The sequence below is a fragment of the Ovis aries genome, chromosome 3, assembly GCF_016772045.2.
Source record: "Ovis aries strain OAR_USU_Benz2616 breed Rambouillet chromosome 3, ARS-UI_Ramb_v3.0, whole genome shotgun sequence".
NCBI lineage: Eukaryota > Metazoa > Chordata > Mammalia > Artiodactyla > Bovidae > Ovis > Ovis aries.
The window spans coordinates 223,059,122-223,073,199 of record NC_056056.1 but is presented as its reverse complement, the minus strand read 5'-3'; the positions used below and the strand labels follow the sequence as shown (position 1 = coordinate 223,073,199).

Below are 14,078 nucleotides of genomic sequence, written 5' to 3'. Positions count from 1 at the left end.
TCCCTCCCACAGCCCAGGCTCTCCAGGAGCTGGATGGGCCACCGCAGCCCCCATGGCAGCCAGCACCCCACCTGTGTGGGCACAGGACACACTCTGGGAGCAGGCTTGTCTCCCGGCCGGCTAGGCCACGTCTGGGTGGTCGACACGCGTACCTGGAGGATGCTCAGCTGCCCCGTGAGGGATTAAGGATTTGCGGAAACTGGTAAGGGCCCAGGTAATAAACACCCCGGTTTAGGGGAGGGTAATTGCCCGATTGCCATCCGATGATTACTATGTATTTCCATTGCCAAAAGATGCAATACAATTTCATGGTTACTTGGGCCTGTAAAATAGAAATACCCCCAATTTTTAAGATATGAAAAGGTTTATGACCAGGGTACTGTCAGTTCAACAATGAGTCCGTGGTACAAATGAGTCAATTCATGATGAAATTTAATTTCAGGAAAATTAACTCAATAAAGATGCCACAATTGCGCTTAGAGTTTTAATACCTATTAGGAGTCGTAGCGAAGTGGTGCAGGGCCACAGACGCTGCACATCCATTTTCGGCTCCTCAAAACGAGACTGACTTAATACCTAATTTATTCATAATGGGGACAGTACTATAGAAAACTTAGTGCTTAATGAGGGGGGGCCAGGATCTCAGCCTCACCCACCGCAAGTGAAGAGCATTCGCAATTCACGGAATATTAAGCTTTGTTTCCTGCGATGTTGCCGAGACCCATCTGATAGCACCATACTGCCGGCCACTTTAACAACACCCCCAAATAAATGCTTTATGTCCCAGTAAATATTAGTGGCTAGAAATTCTGTGGCCACTGAGTGCCTAGAAAAGCAAAACAAAACGGGGATCTGGGTGCCGTCTACTGACCAGTCGTGGTTTCTGAAGCCAACACTAAAGATTAGGCCATACAGGCTGCGAACAAGAGGAAAGTCAGAACCCGGAGCTTCAGAGCCCAAAGCAGCCCAGGTCCCCCGCTGGGCGTGAAGCACACGGGCAGCGTCGAGAACACAGCTCTGGGCTGCTGTTCCCCATGTCCTGGGAGAAAGCAGCTTGGCGCATGGGGCTGGCAGGGCAGCAGCCTAAGGTCTCCACCCCGGGCACAAACGCCAAGGGCATGCTTGACAGGGAGGAGGCGCGAGGCCTGTCCAGCCTACTCAGGGCCCCGGGACTCCCACTCCATCCTCATGGGGTGCCTGCCCTGCAAAGAGCCTGTAGCCTGGGGCCCCCCTTTCCCGGCCTGTGCAGGCAGCTCCCCATCTAAGCCCGTGAAGAGCTGACATCCAGAGGAAGAAGAACCTTGCCTCCCAGAGCTAACAGTGAGACCCAGCCTCTGCAAGGATCCCACCCCTAGTCCACACAGGGGGCCCGCTCACTGCGAGCAAGGTGGAAAGGCCGTGTGGAAGCCCCAGCACAGCCTTGGCAAACAGCTTGGAGAAAATGGAAAGACGCTAGAATAAGCAACGCCACTCTCGAGGGAACAAAGGTGGTTTGTTCCAGAAAACTCAATCTCCTGAAGAAATGAATTTCATCAAAATCGGTGGAGAGGAGGAAATTTCAGAGTACACCGAATCTGTCAGCGACTTTTTAAAATCTTTATCATAAGTAACTCGAAACACAGATGACGGGCGAGTCCTGAGCAGGAGTGTTTCTGAGACACGGCTGGGGCTCCCCCGGAGTCAGAGCTTCCTCGCCACGCCCACCCCCAAACCCAGACAGTGCCGCTGCATGGTGGGGTGGAGCCCAGACAGAGACGGGGCCCAGGCACAGATGGATGACCGAAAGCTCTTCTCCCGGTCTCAGCTGATCAGGTGACAAGAAATGGACTTCCAAAAGACCACGTTTCAGTGGAGACAGACTCTGAAGGCAAAATCAAGTGCAGCAAACAGACCCAGGGCAGAACGTAGCAGGACGTGAGGGTGGAGGACATGTGTAGCCCCTTGTGAGGTGGGAGACAGGCCAGCCCCTGCAGGAGGGGAGGACACGGCCGGCCCCCCGTGGGGAGGACATGGGGCCTGGTCCTCGTGGGGACTCACATGGCCAGCGCTGGAGAGGACACGTGTGGCGCCTCGTGGAGGAGGACACGCCAGCACTGGAGGGGAGGGTGTGGCCGGCACCCCAGGGGGAGGACATGGGGCCAGGCCCTGGCGCGGGAGGGCACCGGGCCCGGCCCTGGGTGGGTATGCAGCCGGCCCTGGGGTTAGGGCACGGGGCCCGGCCCTGGGGAGTGCGCGCGGCCGGCCCTGGGGGGAGGACTCGGGTCCCAGCCCTGGGGAGTGCGCGCGGCCGGCCCTGGGGAGTGCGCGCGGCCAGCACTGGGGAGTGCGCGCGGCCGGCCCTGGGGAGTGCGCGCGGCCAGCACTGGGGGGTGCGCGCTGCCAGCCCTGGGGAGTGCGCGCGGCCAGCACTGGGGGGTGTGCACGGCCGGCCCTGGGGATAGGGGCACAGGGCCCAGCCCTGGGGGGAGGACACGGGGCCCGGCCCTGGGTGGGTATGCAGCCGGCCCTGGGGTTAGGGCACGGGGCCCGGCCCTGGGGGGTGCGCGCGGCCGGCCCTGGGGGGTGCGCGCGGCCGGCCCTGGGGGGTGCCCGCGGCCGGCCCTGGGGTTAGGGCACGGGGCCCGGCCCTGGGGGGTGCGCGCGGCCGGCCCTGGGGAGTGCGCGCGGCCGGCCCTGGGGGGTGCGCGCGGCCGGCCCTGGGGAGTGCGCGCGGCCGGCCCTGGGGTTAGGGCACGGGGCCCGGCCCTGGGGGGTGCGCGCGGCCGGCCCTGGGGGGTGCGCGCGGCCGGCCCTGGGGGGTGCCCGCGGCCGGCCCTGGGGTTAGGGCACGGGGCCCGGCCCTGGGGGGGTGCGCGCGGCCGGCCCTGGGGAGTGCGCGCGGCCGGCCCTGGGGAGTGCGCGCGGCCGGCCCTGGGGGGTGCCCGCGGCCGGCCCTGGGGAGTGCGCGCGGCCGGCCCTGGGGGGTGCGCGCGGCCGGCACTGGGGGGTGCGCGCGGCCGGCCCTGGGGGGTGCCCGCGGCCGGCCCTGGGGTTAGGGCACGGGGCCCGGCCCTGGGGAGTGCGCGCGGCCGGCCCTGGGGGGTGCGCGCGGCCGGCCCTGGGGAGTGCGCGCGGCCGGCCCTGGGGAGTGCGCGCGGCCGGCACTGGGGGGTGCGCGCGGCCGGCCCTGGGGGGTGCGCGCGGCCGGCCCTGGGGATAGGGGCACAGGGCCCGGCCCTGGGGGGTGCCCGCGGCCGGCCCTGGGGGCGGCGCCCCGGCAGGCTCACCTGGTAGGTGTCCCACAGGCGCACGGTGCAGCGCAGGGGCAGCTCCCGCGTCAGCAGGTTGTTCATCCAGCGGAAGGTGAACTGCAGGTACCGCACCTCGTGCTGACCCAGGTGCCGGTGCACTTGCTCTGCGGAGACAAACAGGCCCCTCGGGTCAGCAGAGCCCCGCCTGGAAACCCCCTCCACCCGCCCGAGCGACCTCCCCCAGAGCCAGGACGGACAGGGCCCTGCTGCTCCGAGAGCGGCAGCCCCTCCCGGAGGAGCGCGGCGGAGGGCAGGTGCAGCGGTGACGTGACCCGACGGGTGCTGAGCGTGCGCCCCAACCCCAGAGGAGGGGCAGGGCCAGCCTGACCCGACGGGTGCGCGAGCAGGTCCGAGAGCACAGGGGACACGCGGGGACTCGTGGCGGAGCTCAAACAGAGCTCCATGGCCCTGCAGAGCCAACAGTAGGTGGCAGGGGGGCAGGGCCAGGCCCCGCGGGCACTCAGGACCCCCACCCCCAGGACAGCTGGGGCTCGCGGGGTTTTAATGATCGGGGAGTCAGGGCTGACTCCCGGGTGATGTTTCAGGGGTTGCGGCACGCTGGGCATTGGTTCACGTCCTCTCCTCCCCCAGCCAAAGAGCCATCGAAGGCCCCCCGGGGTTCCCCCACCGAGGACCTCAGTGCTCACAGAGCAGGATCCCGTCTGAGCCCAGCGACTGGCACGGAGCCAGGCCTGGTGTGTGGCGAGTGCCGAGTGCCGAGTGCCCGGCACGTTTGTGGATGGAGTGGAGCTGGGCCGGAGCCAGACGTGGCCCAGAGGCAGGGGCCGGGCGGTGCCCACGGATGAGCTGCCTGGGACCGTCGGCCAGGCCCCCCTGCCTGCAGGGCCACTGGCCTGGTCAGCTGAAGCAAAGGAGACCATTTACCAGCAGGGAGAACAAACAACTCCAGAAGTGCCTGGGAGGCACGCGACACTTTTCTAACATAAACGGGCGAGCAAACAGGTTTGGAAGAGTAAACACATACTTCTGAAACATCTGTCACTGAAGGAGCCCGCCCCAACAGTCAAAACGGGCCCTTTCTCTCCTCAGCAGCTCCGCCTGAGTTCGACCCCACCAGGCGCCAGGGAGGCCGCCCCGTCTCAGGCTCAGCCGGAGAAGCCCATCCCAGCCAGGGCGCCAGGACCGACAGCCCGCTGGGCAGCTTCTGCCCACAGCATGCTCGCCTGGGCCCATGTGAGGGCAGGGAGGGGGCCCGGCCAGGGCACACGCAGCAGCACACACTCAGGATCATCCCTCGCCACGTCCTGAACGAGCCCCGTGATGCTGGTCAGGCCCACAGACCTGCCCGCTGTCTCCAGGAGCCAGCACCTTGGGCACAGCCAGGGCGTCTTCAGAACGAGGCCCATGGCGTCAGCTCCACGAGGATGTGGGCAGAGGTTCCTCACGGATCAGCTCTTTCCAGGATGGAACGGGGGCCCCCACGACCCCAACACCTGCGACCCTGAAGCCACAGAGAAGGCAAGGCCAGCACCCTGCCCTCCGGGAGGTGAGAGGACAGAAAGAAAAACGCAGCTCCGAGCCCCAGGTCGTCTATTTCATTGGAAGGGGCCTGGGCTTCTCTTCTGCCTGACGCAACCCCACATTCCCCAGGGGAATGAAGCGGTCAGCCCTGGGGCCACCGAGCGGGGACTCGAGCTTCAGCCTCGAAGCTCTGCAGGACCTCGGGGGGGTGGTGTCCTTGGTGAGCGCCTGCCCGGCAGCCCGCCCCCTGGCCCAGCCATCCCAGCTGACTCGGGACCAAAGGGGCAGCCGTGCCAGGACAGCAGCGGGCGTTCCATGATCACGCGGACGTGGCTGCTCCTCACTGAAGACCTATTTTCTTTGAAAGCAATGATGAAGACGGATACAGTGGGCCCAGCACTGATCCCCCCCACCCCCCAAGCCCCCAACGCATACAGTGAACGTCCAGGGAGGCTGCCTCCTGCTCTGAACGTGCTGAAAAACGGACGCCTAAGCTCGAGCCATTAATTCCCATTTATACACATCGGGGCCCAGTGTATATGCTGGAGTCGTTTCTCGTGTTGTATAAGTAACTGTGAGCAGATGCTCTGACACCAGTAAAGGTAATTTGGCTAGTGATAACTCTATAACGAAATTTCCACGTCACTGGAAACAAGAAGGGCCGTGCAATGCGTGAGCAGGCAGGCATGATGACCGTCACTGCTCAGGCCCTCCCGCGGCGGGCCGGGCACTCACCACCGCTGGGTCACAGGATGCAGGCTGGGAGGTCTGCCCAGACAGCACGTTTCCCTTGATAAAAACAAACCAGGCACCCACACTGCGTCCTGAGATTCACGCCAAGAGGGAACACGCCACGTGTCCCAGGGACTGGGCGCACGAGAATGCACACGGTTCACGCGGGCCCAAATGCTGCTGAGACTCACCTTCCCAGAGAGCGGGCCTAACTGCTCACACGCAGAAACCCAACAAAGAAAACCGCTCATGGGGCTCCCCCCACCCACCCGAAAGGCCGAGCGCAGGCAAACATCACGCTTCTGCTGCGTGAGGAGCTGTTGGGTAGGCTCTGATTTGGGGGCGGGGAGCAGATTTCAATTCTCTAATCAGCTAAAAAGAACAAAAACAAGAGCCGCTGACCATGAACAGCCCCCCACCCACCCCCCCGTGAGGCTGCCGCTCCCGTCCTGACTTCCCAGGGATGCGGGTTCTTTACGGGGAGGGAGGTAAAGACACTCATTCTCTCCAGCCACTCGTAACCACCAACAAAAATGGCTTCAGGGAATCATCTCGAGACCAGCTTTGATGGCCTACACTCAGAACCAAGAGGAGTCTTTCTTCTTAAGGTCTAGGGGAATTGCTCTACTGCTCTATTTGGAAGTCTCCACTTAAAAGTTAATTAACTGGTCTCAGTTTGGCAATAAACCTGGAGCATCAGTCTTGGGTGGAGGGTCACAAAGATGTCATCATTAAAGAGCAAAGAAGTTAAATCGCCGAGCGGGACCTCAGGCGCTCACCTCTCATCACCCACCAGGGTGGTCATCATCGCTTCCGAGTGAACACGCCCCCACCTAAGCAGCTGGAGGTGGTCCCAGCGTGGCCTGCGGAGCTGGGATCAAGGCCGGGGCGTGTCTCTACCACCAGGACCCACTCGCCTCCGGCCCCCGAGGGGCAGCCCAGCCCCCTCCTTCCTGAGGCTGCCAAGTGGGCTGGGTGGGGGGTGGCCAGGCCACCTGAGGGCCCCCCTCTAAACGGGGAGTCTTTTACAATCCGGTGTAAGTGCAGGCCTGGAAGGAAGAACTCCCGGAGCAACTGTTAACATTCCATGTCCTCGCACAGGACAGAACGTCCTCGACCGTCAAAGACAAAGCGCGCCGTGGCTCTAGGCCTTAAAAGGCCCCTCGAGTCCTGCAGGGGAGTTGAGTGTAGTCCCACCTGCCGGCCGCCAGCCCCAAAGCCCTCCCGGGACCCAGCCAGCCCCAACATGGGAGGAGAGTTGGCTCCTGATTTTAGGAAAATAAATCCCTCTCTACCAGCTCAGGTGGGCCAAGCTTCAACTGGGAGGAAAACACAAGGGCTGGGGAGGCACGGAGGCCCAGAAAGGACGGAGGAGAGGGAGCAGAGACGGGGAAGGAGGGTCCCCAGCTGGCAGTCCAGCCCGGCTCGCCCCAACAACACCCTGGCCGTGGAGACGGCGGGAGGGCCAGCAGGCCTGAGCCCGAGGGCCTGGGACCACAGAGGGAGCCTCTGGGACGGGGCTCCTGCAACAAAGGCAGGCAGGGGATGGGAGCTGGGGTCAGGGGGTGGAGGGCAGGGGGCAGGGGTCAGAGGGCAGGGGGCGGGGGCGGGGGGCAGGGGCAGGGGCGGGGGGCAGGGGGCAGGGATAGGAGGGCAGGGGGCGGGGGGCAGGGATAGGAGGGCAGGGGGCGGGGGTGGGGGGCAGGGATAGGAGGGCAGGGGGTGGGGGCAGGGGGCAGGGTTACCGGGATGCTGAGCCACTGACCCTTCGCAGCAGGCTGGCCCAGCCCTCCCCCACAGCAGAGCTGAGCCCTCCCAAGCACTCAAGCGGGCATCGGCCCCTCCCTGAGTACCTGACACCACCGGGGGTGCTGGGAAGTGCATCTGAGTGGTGGTCCCGGGGGTCAAGGCTCTCGCACAGGCAGCACCTGGCCTCCACAGCAGCACAGGTCAGTGAGCGGGAGGAGCCAGCCGGTCCAGGAGGCCTCGGGCCCCAGTGTGGAAGGCCCCACTCAGCCAGTGGTGGGAGGGTGGGGGGGTAGGGGGTTCACACTGAGGCAGGACGCATCTCAGGGAGGGTCGGCCGTCACCGAGCAGCCAGGGGTGCCACCGCCTGCCCTGTACACGCAGCACTGCTCCGTCCTCCACAGACGGCGCACTGGCTCAGATCGTGAGCTTCCCACCAACCGACCACCCATCCTGCGGCCTAACGGCAAGAGGGTGCGGAGGGGAGAGTCTCGGCAAAATGAAGGCCTCCGAGGAAACCTGCATGGTGCCACGAACGTCCAGATACTGGAATAACCAACATGGAACTGCTCTAACCCCCACGCCAATCGGACTCCCTGTAAACAGGCAGCTTTATTTTCAAACTGAACTAAAGCAATGAGGCCCCAGATGCTGGGGGCGCCCTCCTGAGATGGAAGCGCAGCAAACACCCTACTGGCAATTCAGCGACCGGTACTGAGCTTGCGGGCATGCGGGCATGCTGGGCGCCATGCTGAAGGCAGGGACGTGGGCATGCGGGCGCCTGCAGGAAGCCAGGAGAAGGGAAGTCTGCTCTGCCTTCAAGGAAGGCAAGCTCGACCTTATGTCCTCCTCCGTCCTCATGGGCAGCCCCGCAGGCGGGGCAGCAGAAGGCACAAGTGCTGGCAGGGGCCCCGCAAGGAAGGTGGAGGCCTGGCGGTAGGCACCCCCAAGGCACGGCCACAGGCCACCCCTCCCCAGGGAACCTGGGGCAGGGGCGGGGCACACACGACTCTGCGCCAGGACCCACGGGCCCCCGTGCGGCTGGGAGACGGCTGGGCGGGCTCTCTCGTGTTCAGTCCAGAGCTGGATGCCACACGGAGACCATCCTGTCCATGGGGGACAGAGAGCAAGCAGGGCTCCCATCGTGGAGAAGGTCACGTGCGGCTTGCCGGAGGTGCTGGGAAACAGCAGCGCAACATGCAGAGAAAGACCTGAGGGCGGGGCCTCATACGCTGTAGGCGCCGAATAGATGCTAGCTGCCATCACTGCTATTACTACTGGCGGCAGTAGCAACCAAGTTCAGTCAGTGACGGAGGCTGAACTAGAACCTACGGGTTTATACACTGTTTTTTAGACAACAGGAAACCGCCTCTACTTCTTTTTTTCTTTTTTTGGACCGACTCAATGGGCAAGCTAGTGGGAGTGATGGAATTCCAGCTGAGCCATTTCAAATCCTGAAAGATGATGCTGTGAAAATGGGGTACTTACTATGCCAACAAATTTGGAAAACTCAGCAGTGGCAATAGGACTGGAAAAGGTCAGTTTTCATTCCAATCCCAAGGAAAGGCAATGCCAAAGAATGCTCAAACTACCGCACAATTGCACTCATCTCACATGCTAGTAAAGTAATGCTCAAAATTCTCCAAGCCAGGCTTCAGCAATACGTGGACCATGAACTTCCAGATGTTCAAGCTGGTTTTAGAAAAGGCAGAGGAACCAGAGATCAAATTGCCAACATCCGCTGGATCATGGAAAAAGCAAGAGAGTTCCAGAAAAACATCTCTTTCTGCTTTATTGATTAGGCCAAAGCCTTTGACTGTGTGGATCACAATAAACTGTGGAAAATTCTGAAAGAGATGGAAATACAGACCACCTGACCTGCCTCTTGAGAAACCTATATGCAGGTCAGGAAGCAACAGTTAGAACTGGTGACATGGAACAACAGACTGGTTCCAAATAGGAAAAGGAGTACGTCAAGGCTGTATATTGTCACCCTGCTTATTTAACTTCTATGCAGAGGACAACATGAGAAACGTTGGGCTGGAAGAAGCACAAGCTGGAATCAAGATTGCCAGGGGAAATATCAATAACCTCAGATATGCAGATGACACCACCCTTATGGCAAAAAGTGAAGAGGAACTAAAAAGCCTCTTGATGAAAGTGAAAGAGGAAAGTGAAAAAGTTGGCTTAAAGCTCAACATTCAGAAAACGAAGATCATGGCATCTGGTCCCATAACTTCATGGGAAATAGATGGGGAAATAGTGGAAATAGCGTCAGACTTTATTTTGGGGGGGGGCTCCAAAATCACTGCAGATGGTGACTGCAGCCATGAAATTAAAAGATGCTTACTTCTTGGAAGAAAAGTTATGACCAACCTCAATAGCATATTCAAAAGCAGAGACATTACATTGCCAACTAAGGTCTGTCTAGTCAAGGCTATGGTTTTTCCTGTGGTCATGTTTGGATGTGAGAGTTGGACTGTGAAGAAAGCTGAGCGCTGAAGAATTGATGCTTTTGAACTGTGGTGCTGGAGAAGACTCTTGAGAGTCCCTTGGACTGCAAGGAGATCCAACCAGTCCATTCTGAAGGAGATCAGCCCTGGGATTTCTTTGGAAGGAATGATGCTGAAGCTGAAGCTCCAGTACTTTGGCCACCTCATGCGAAGAGCTGACTCATTGGAAAAGACTCTGATGCTGGGAGGGACTGGGGGCAGGAGGAGAAGGGGATGACAGAGGATGAGATGGCTGGATGGCATCACTGACTCGATGGACATGAGTCTGAGTGATCTCCGGGAGTTGGTGATGGACAGGGAGGCCTGGCGTGCTGTGATTCATGGGGTCGCAAAGAGTCGGACACGACTGAGCGACTGAACTGAACTGAACTGAATGGGCATGAGTTGGAGTAAAGTCCGGGAGTTGGTGATGGACAGAGAGGCCTGGCATGCTGCAGTCCGTGGGGTCCCAAAGAGTCAAGACATGACTGAGCGACTGAAGTGAATTGAATAGGTCCCTCTTCCCCAAAATGCAGCCACATAGCCATGTGGGTTTTCAGCTGAAGGCATGTTAGGCAGACTGGACACCTCCTAGGAGAGTGAGAGCCCACGGCCACCTGCCGTCCGCTGGCCCCAGGCAGGCACAGCACGGAGCCGCTGGAACGATCAGGACGCTGGCCACGGGGACCACGCCCCAGCCTGGGACAGGGAGACGGCTGGGGAGGGGCACACGGAGGCACAGCCGCACCCACATGCCTTCCTGAGCCCATCCTCCGTGCCCATCGCTGCGTCCCCAGGGCCCACACCTCTGGTGAGACGTGGCCTCTGTCCCCTGTGCTCAGATCAGCCAGGCCGGGGCCTACTGATGCCAGCAAGGGAGGGGAGCATGTACTGCTCACTGCTGCTCACTGAACATTCCACAGGCTAGGGTCGCTCTGGCAACTGATTTATCCTCTGCTCTCTGAAGGCTCACCTTGTAGCAGTAATAAAAATATTTTCACTTGGGTGGTAATAAAGCTGAATCTAGTTTACTAGCTGTAACTGAATTTTATCTTGAAAGAATAAGTCAATTTTAACCTTACAATGTAGTCGAGACAGCTTTCAGAGAAATTTCATTAAAATCGCATTTAACCTAAATTTAAAAACACAGGGAAAGGGAAAATGCTCACGCAGATTAAGGCTTTAACACAAGAAGGTAGGACTATTCTCCATCGATGCATATGGGCATTGTTTTTTCCCTAAGGGTGAAATGTAATTGCTAATAATAATGATGGGCAGCATCCCGCTTGGAGCCCGTGGTCCGCCAGGCAGTATCAGCCGCGCTAACGGGCGTGGACTGGATGGTTAAGGGTCAGAGGAGGAATGGACATGGGGCTGGACTGAGGCGCCTGCCAAGGGAGGCCTCCTGCCAGGTCCTGCACACTGGGCTGAGCAGATTCCCCAGACTAAGCCCCAGCCGAGGAGGGCTAGCCCGCCCGCCGTTACCTGCCCGCTCTGCAGCTGGTAAGGTTAAAATGATGATGACATAACACGGGCACAGGGCTGGCTGAGCTCACGATGTGCCAGGGGCTGTTCTAAGCATCTCATCTGCACTGACCCTCCCAAGGGGACTATACTCACCACTCAAACCCACCGCCAGGCAGCAGAGCAGGAATCTGAACACTCTGGGTCCCACCCTGCGCTAAGAGGTGGTCCAGGACAAGCCAGAGGCCTTCAGCAAGAAGGATTTCCGAGGAGCCCAAGGCAGGCCCCATGTCCATTCCTCCTCTGACCCTTAACCAGCCTGCCGTGTCCACTCATGGGGCAGCAGCCCCAGCAGCAGGACAGAAGTTCAGCACCTCCTTTCCGGCTTCCCCCACAGTGTGAGGTCGACCGGTCCCTCGGGCGCCCACCAGCTCACACGCCCCCAGCTTGTTAGTGCCCCAGCTCAGGACAACAGCCCCAAGGAAAGGGCTTTCGGGGCCTCCCAGAAGGATGGGTGTCTGCTCCTGCGGGGCAAAGGAGCATCCAGGCAGTGGGCGGCCCACCACACGCAGGCCTGCACACCTGCCCCCCAACCTCAGCCAGCCACGGCCTCTGCTTCCTGCAGCTTCGGGGCAGGTGAGCGCACTGAGACCGTCCGGAGTGCAGGCAGACGGCGGCCCTTCTGCAGACCAGCCCTGCGCTCAGGGCACAAGGTGTGGGGCCAGGGAGAGGGGAGAGGGGCCCACGCCAGCCCAGGTCCCCCGCCCCACCCCCAAGCAGCTCTGCGTTCCGCAGGTGCCCAGTAACGCACCAAACATACCAAAAATGGCTGCAGCCATGAGATTAAAAGACGCTTACTCCTTGGAAGAAAAGTTATGACCAACCTAGACAGCATATTCAAAAGCAGAGACATTACTCTGCCAACTAACGTCCGTCTAGTCAAGGCTATGGTTTTTCCTGTGGTCACGTATGGATGTGAGAGTTGGACTGTGAAGAAAGCTGAGAGCCGAAGAATTGATGCTTTTGAACTGTGGTGTTGGAGAAGACTCTTGAGAGTCCCTTGGACTGCAAGGAGATCCAACCAGTCCATTCTGAAGGAGATCAGCCCTGGGATTTCTTTGGAGGGAATGATGCTGAAGCTGAAGCTCCAGTACTTTGGCCACCTCATGCAAAGAGTTGACTCATTGGAAAAGACTCTGATGCTGGGAGGGATTGGGGGCAGGAGGAGAAGGGGATGACAGAGGATGAGATGGCTGGATGGCATCATGGACTCGATGAGCGTGAGTCTGAGTGAACTCCGGGAGTTGTTGATGGACAGGGAGGCCTGGCGTGCTGCGATTCATGGGGTCGCAAAGAGTCGGACACGACTGAGCGACTGAACTGAACTGAACTGAACTGACTGACCTGAAATTCAAATTGAAGTGAGTGTTCTTTTTATGCTAAGTCTGACAGTGCTAAGCCTAGGTAGGATTCCTTCCCGGTTTTTCCTACAGGAAGAGAAAGCAGAGCTTGGAGGGCGGTCCCAGCCTCCCCAGATATAGCCTCAGGATGGTTTAGTGCTGACAGAACTCCTTCTGGGCCACAGTCACAGGCCACCCAGTCCAGACTGGTCTAATGACAAGGTCTGTCCTTTTCCCCCTGGCCCACTGGGGCCTCAGCTTTATGGTTCCTCCAGAGCTGAGGGCAGAGCCCCAAAGACCATGGCCTGCAAAGGAGTCCCAGGCCTTTGGGGATGGGAGTGCCTGCCTCCTCCCATCCCCTCCCGAGGCTGCCCAGGACAGACACTGTGCCCGTGGGCTCCCCAACCAGGAACCACCCACGGGTGCCCCTCTCTGTGCCCATTTCATTCCCCACGGGACAACTCGCTCATCTGTGAAGCAATTCTTTAAGATCTGATTTTCAGTCTTCTGAAAAGAAACCCACCATGGACATAACCAGATTTACACGTCTGCTGAGGCTATCTTCAGATATTTCTTTTTAATACTGAAATAGGATCTCATGGTTTTTTCATCAAAAGATATGGCGAATGTTCCACTTATATTATCTTGTGTCACAAAAGATGCGTGAGCTCAGAATACAAAGTGGGGGCTGCCCCACGGGGGGCCCTGGCCCCAGGACCCAGCCACGAGGCTCTGACTGCAACCTGTCCACAAGCAAGGCCAGGGGCCGAACCTGGGGCCCCTAGGGACCAGCAACCTCGAAGATTAACATCGGGTGTGAGAGACATAATAATAAATGGGCAAGGTGTGCCACTCAGATACACCCCCAACTATGGAATTTCACGTTCAGGGTGTGTCAACACGCCAGGTGCAACATGGAGTTAAAATTCAGCTCTAGAGCTTTGTACGTTAAAATCCTATCAGCCCGCTGGCGTGTTAACGTATGTTTACTATTGAAGCAGTAAATTACCAAATGATTGGTGTGAACTGTTAATTTTACGCACAAGCATCACTCCCTAAGTAGGGAGCAGACTGACGTTAGCAGAGATGCTGAGGGCACACACGCCCACCTCTGCCCCACTCTCTCCACTGTGCCCTTCCCCTGGCAACAAACGCCGCCTGGCCCAGGCATGTGGGCCCATCCCTGTCCTCCCGACTTTCCACTTTCGCCGCAGCCCGTGACTCGGTTTGGCCGATGAAATGCAGTTGAGCGCTGGGGACCACTTTCTTTTGAAGCATTAGGAGTCCATGAACAAGCCCCCAAGTTTTTCCTTCCATCACAGGAATCAGGCCAGCAAACTCCTGAAGGCAGCTCCTCTACCAGCCTGAGCTCCCAGGAGAGCAGGGCATGGACCAGAACCGTGGCCAGGCCTCAGATGACTTGCCCTGTGGGTGGGGAGCTCACAGGGAGACGTACAGGCTGTCTGCGGGGA

At 59.6% G+C, this 14,078-nt stretch overlaps 1 protein-coding gene across 4 annotated transcripts in view; it reads right to left on the bottom strand.

The window, feature by feature from the left end:
• TBC1D22A (TBC1 domain family member 22A) overlaps positions 1–14,078 on the bottom strand; it is a 264,330-nt gene that overhangs the window by 61,308 nt on the left and 188,944 nt on the right. For 2 of the 4 annotated variants that reach the window (XM_060413628.1, XM_042247897.1), the window contains 2 exons: positions 3,267–3,394; positions 1,576–1,861 (listed from right to left, as the gene is read on the bottom strand). In XM_060413628.1, coding sequence (XP_060269611.1) covers positions 1,601–1,861; positions 3,267–3,394 — 389 coding nt within the window. In that variant the 3' untranslated portion in view covers positions 1,576–1,600. Of the gene's footprint in view, positions 1–1,575; positions 1,862–3,266; positions 3,395–14,078 lie in introns of those variants that run through there. The other 2 variants (XM_060413629.1, XM_027968225.2) reach the window with 1 other exon arrangement.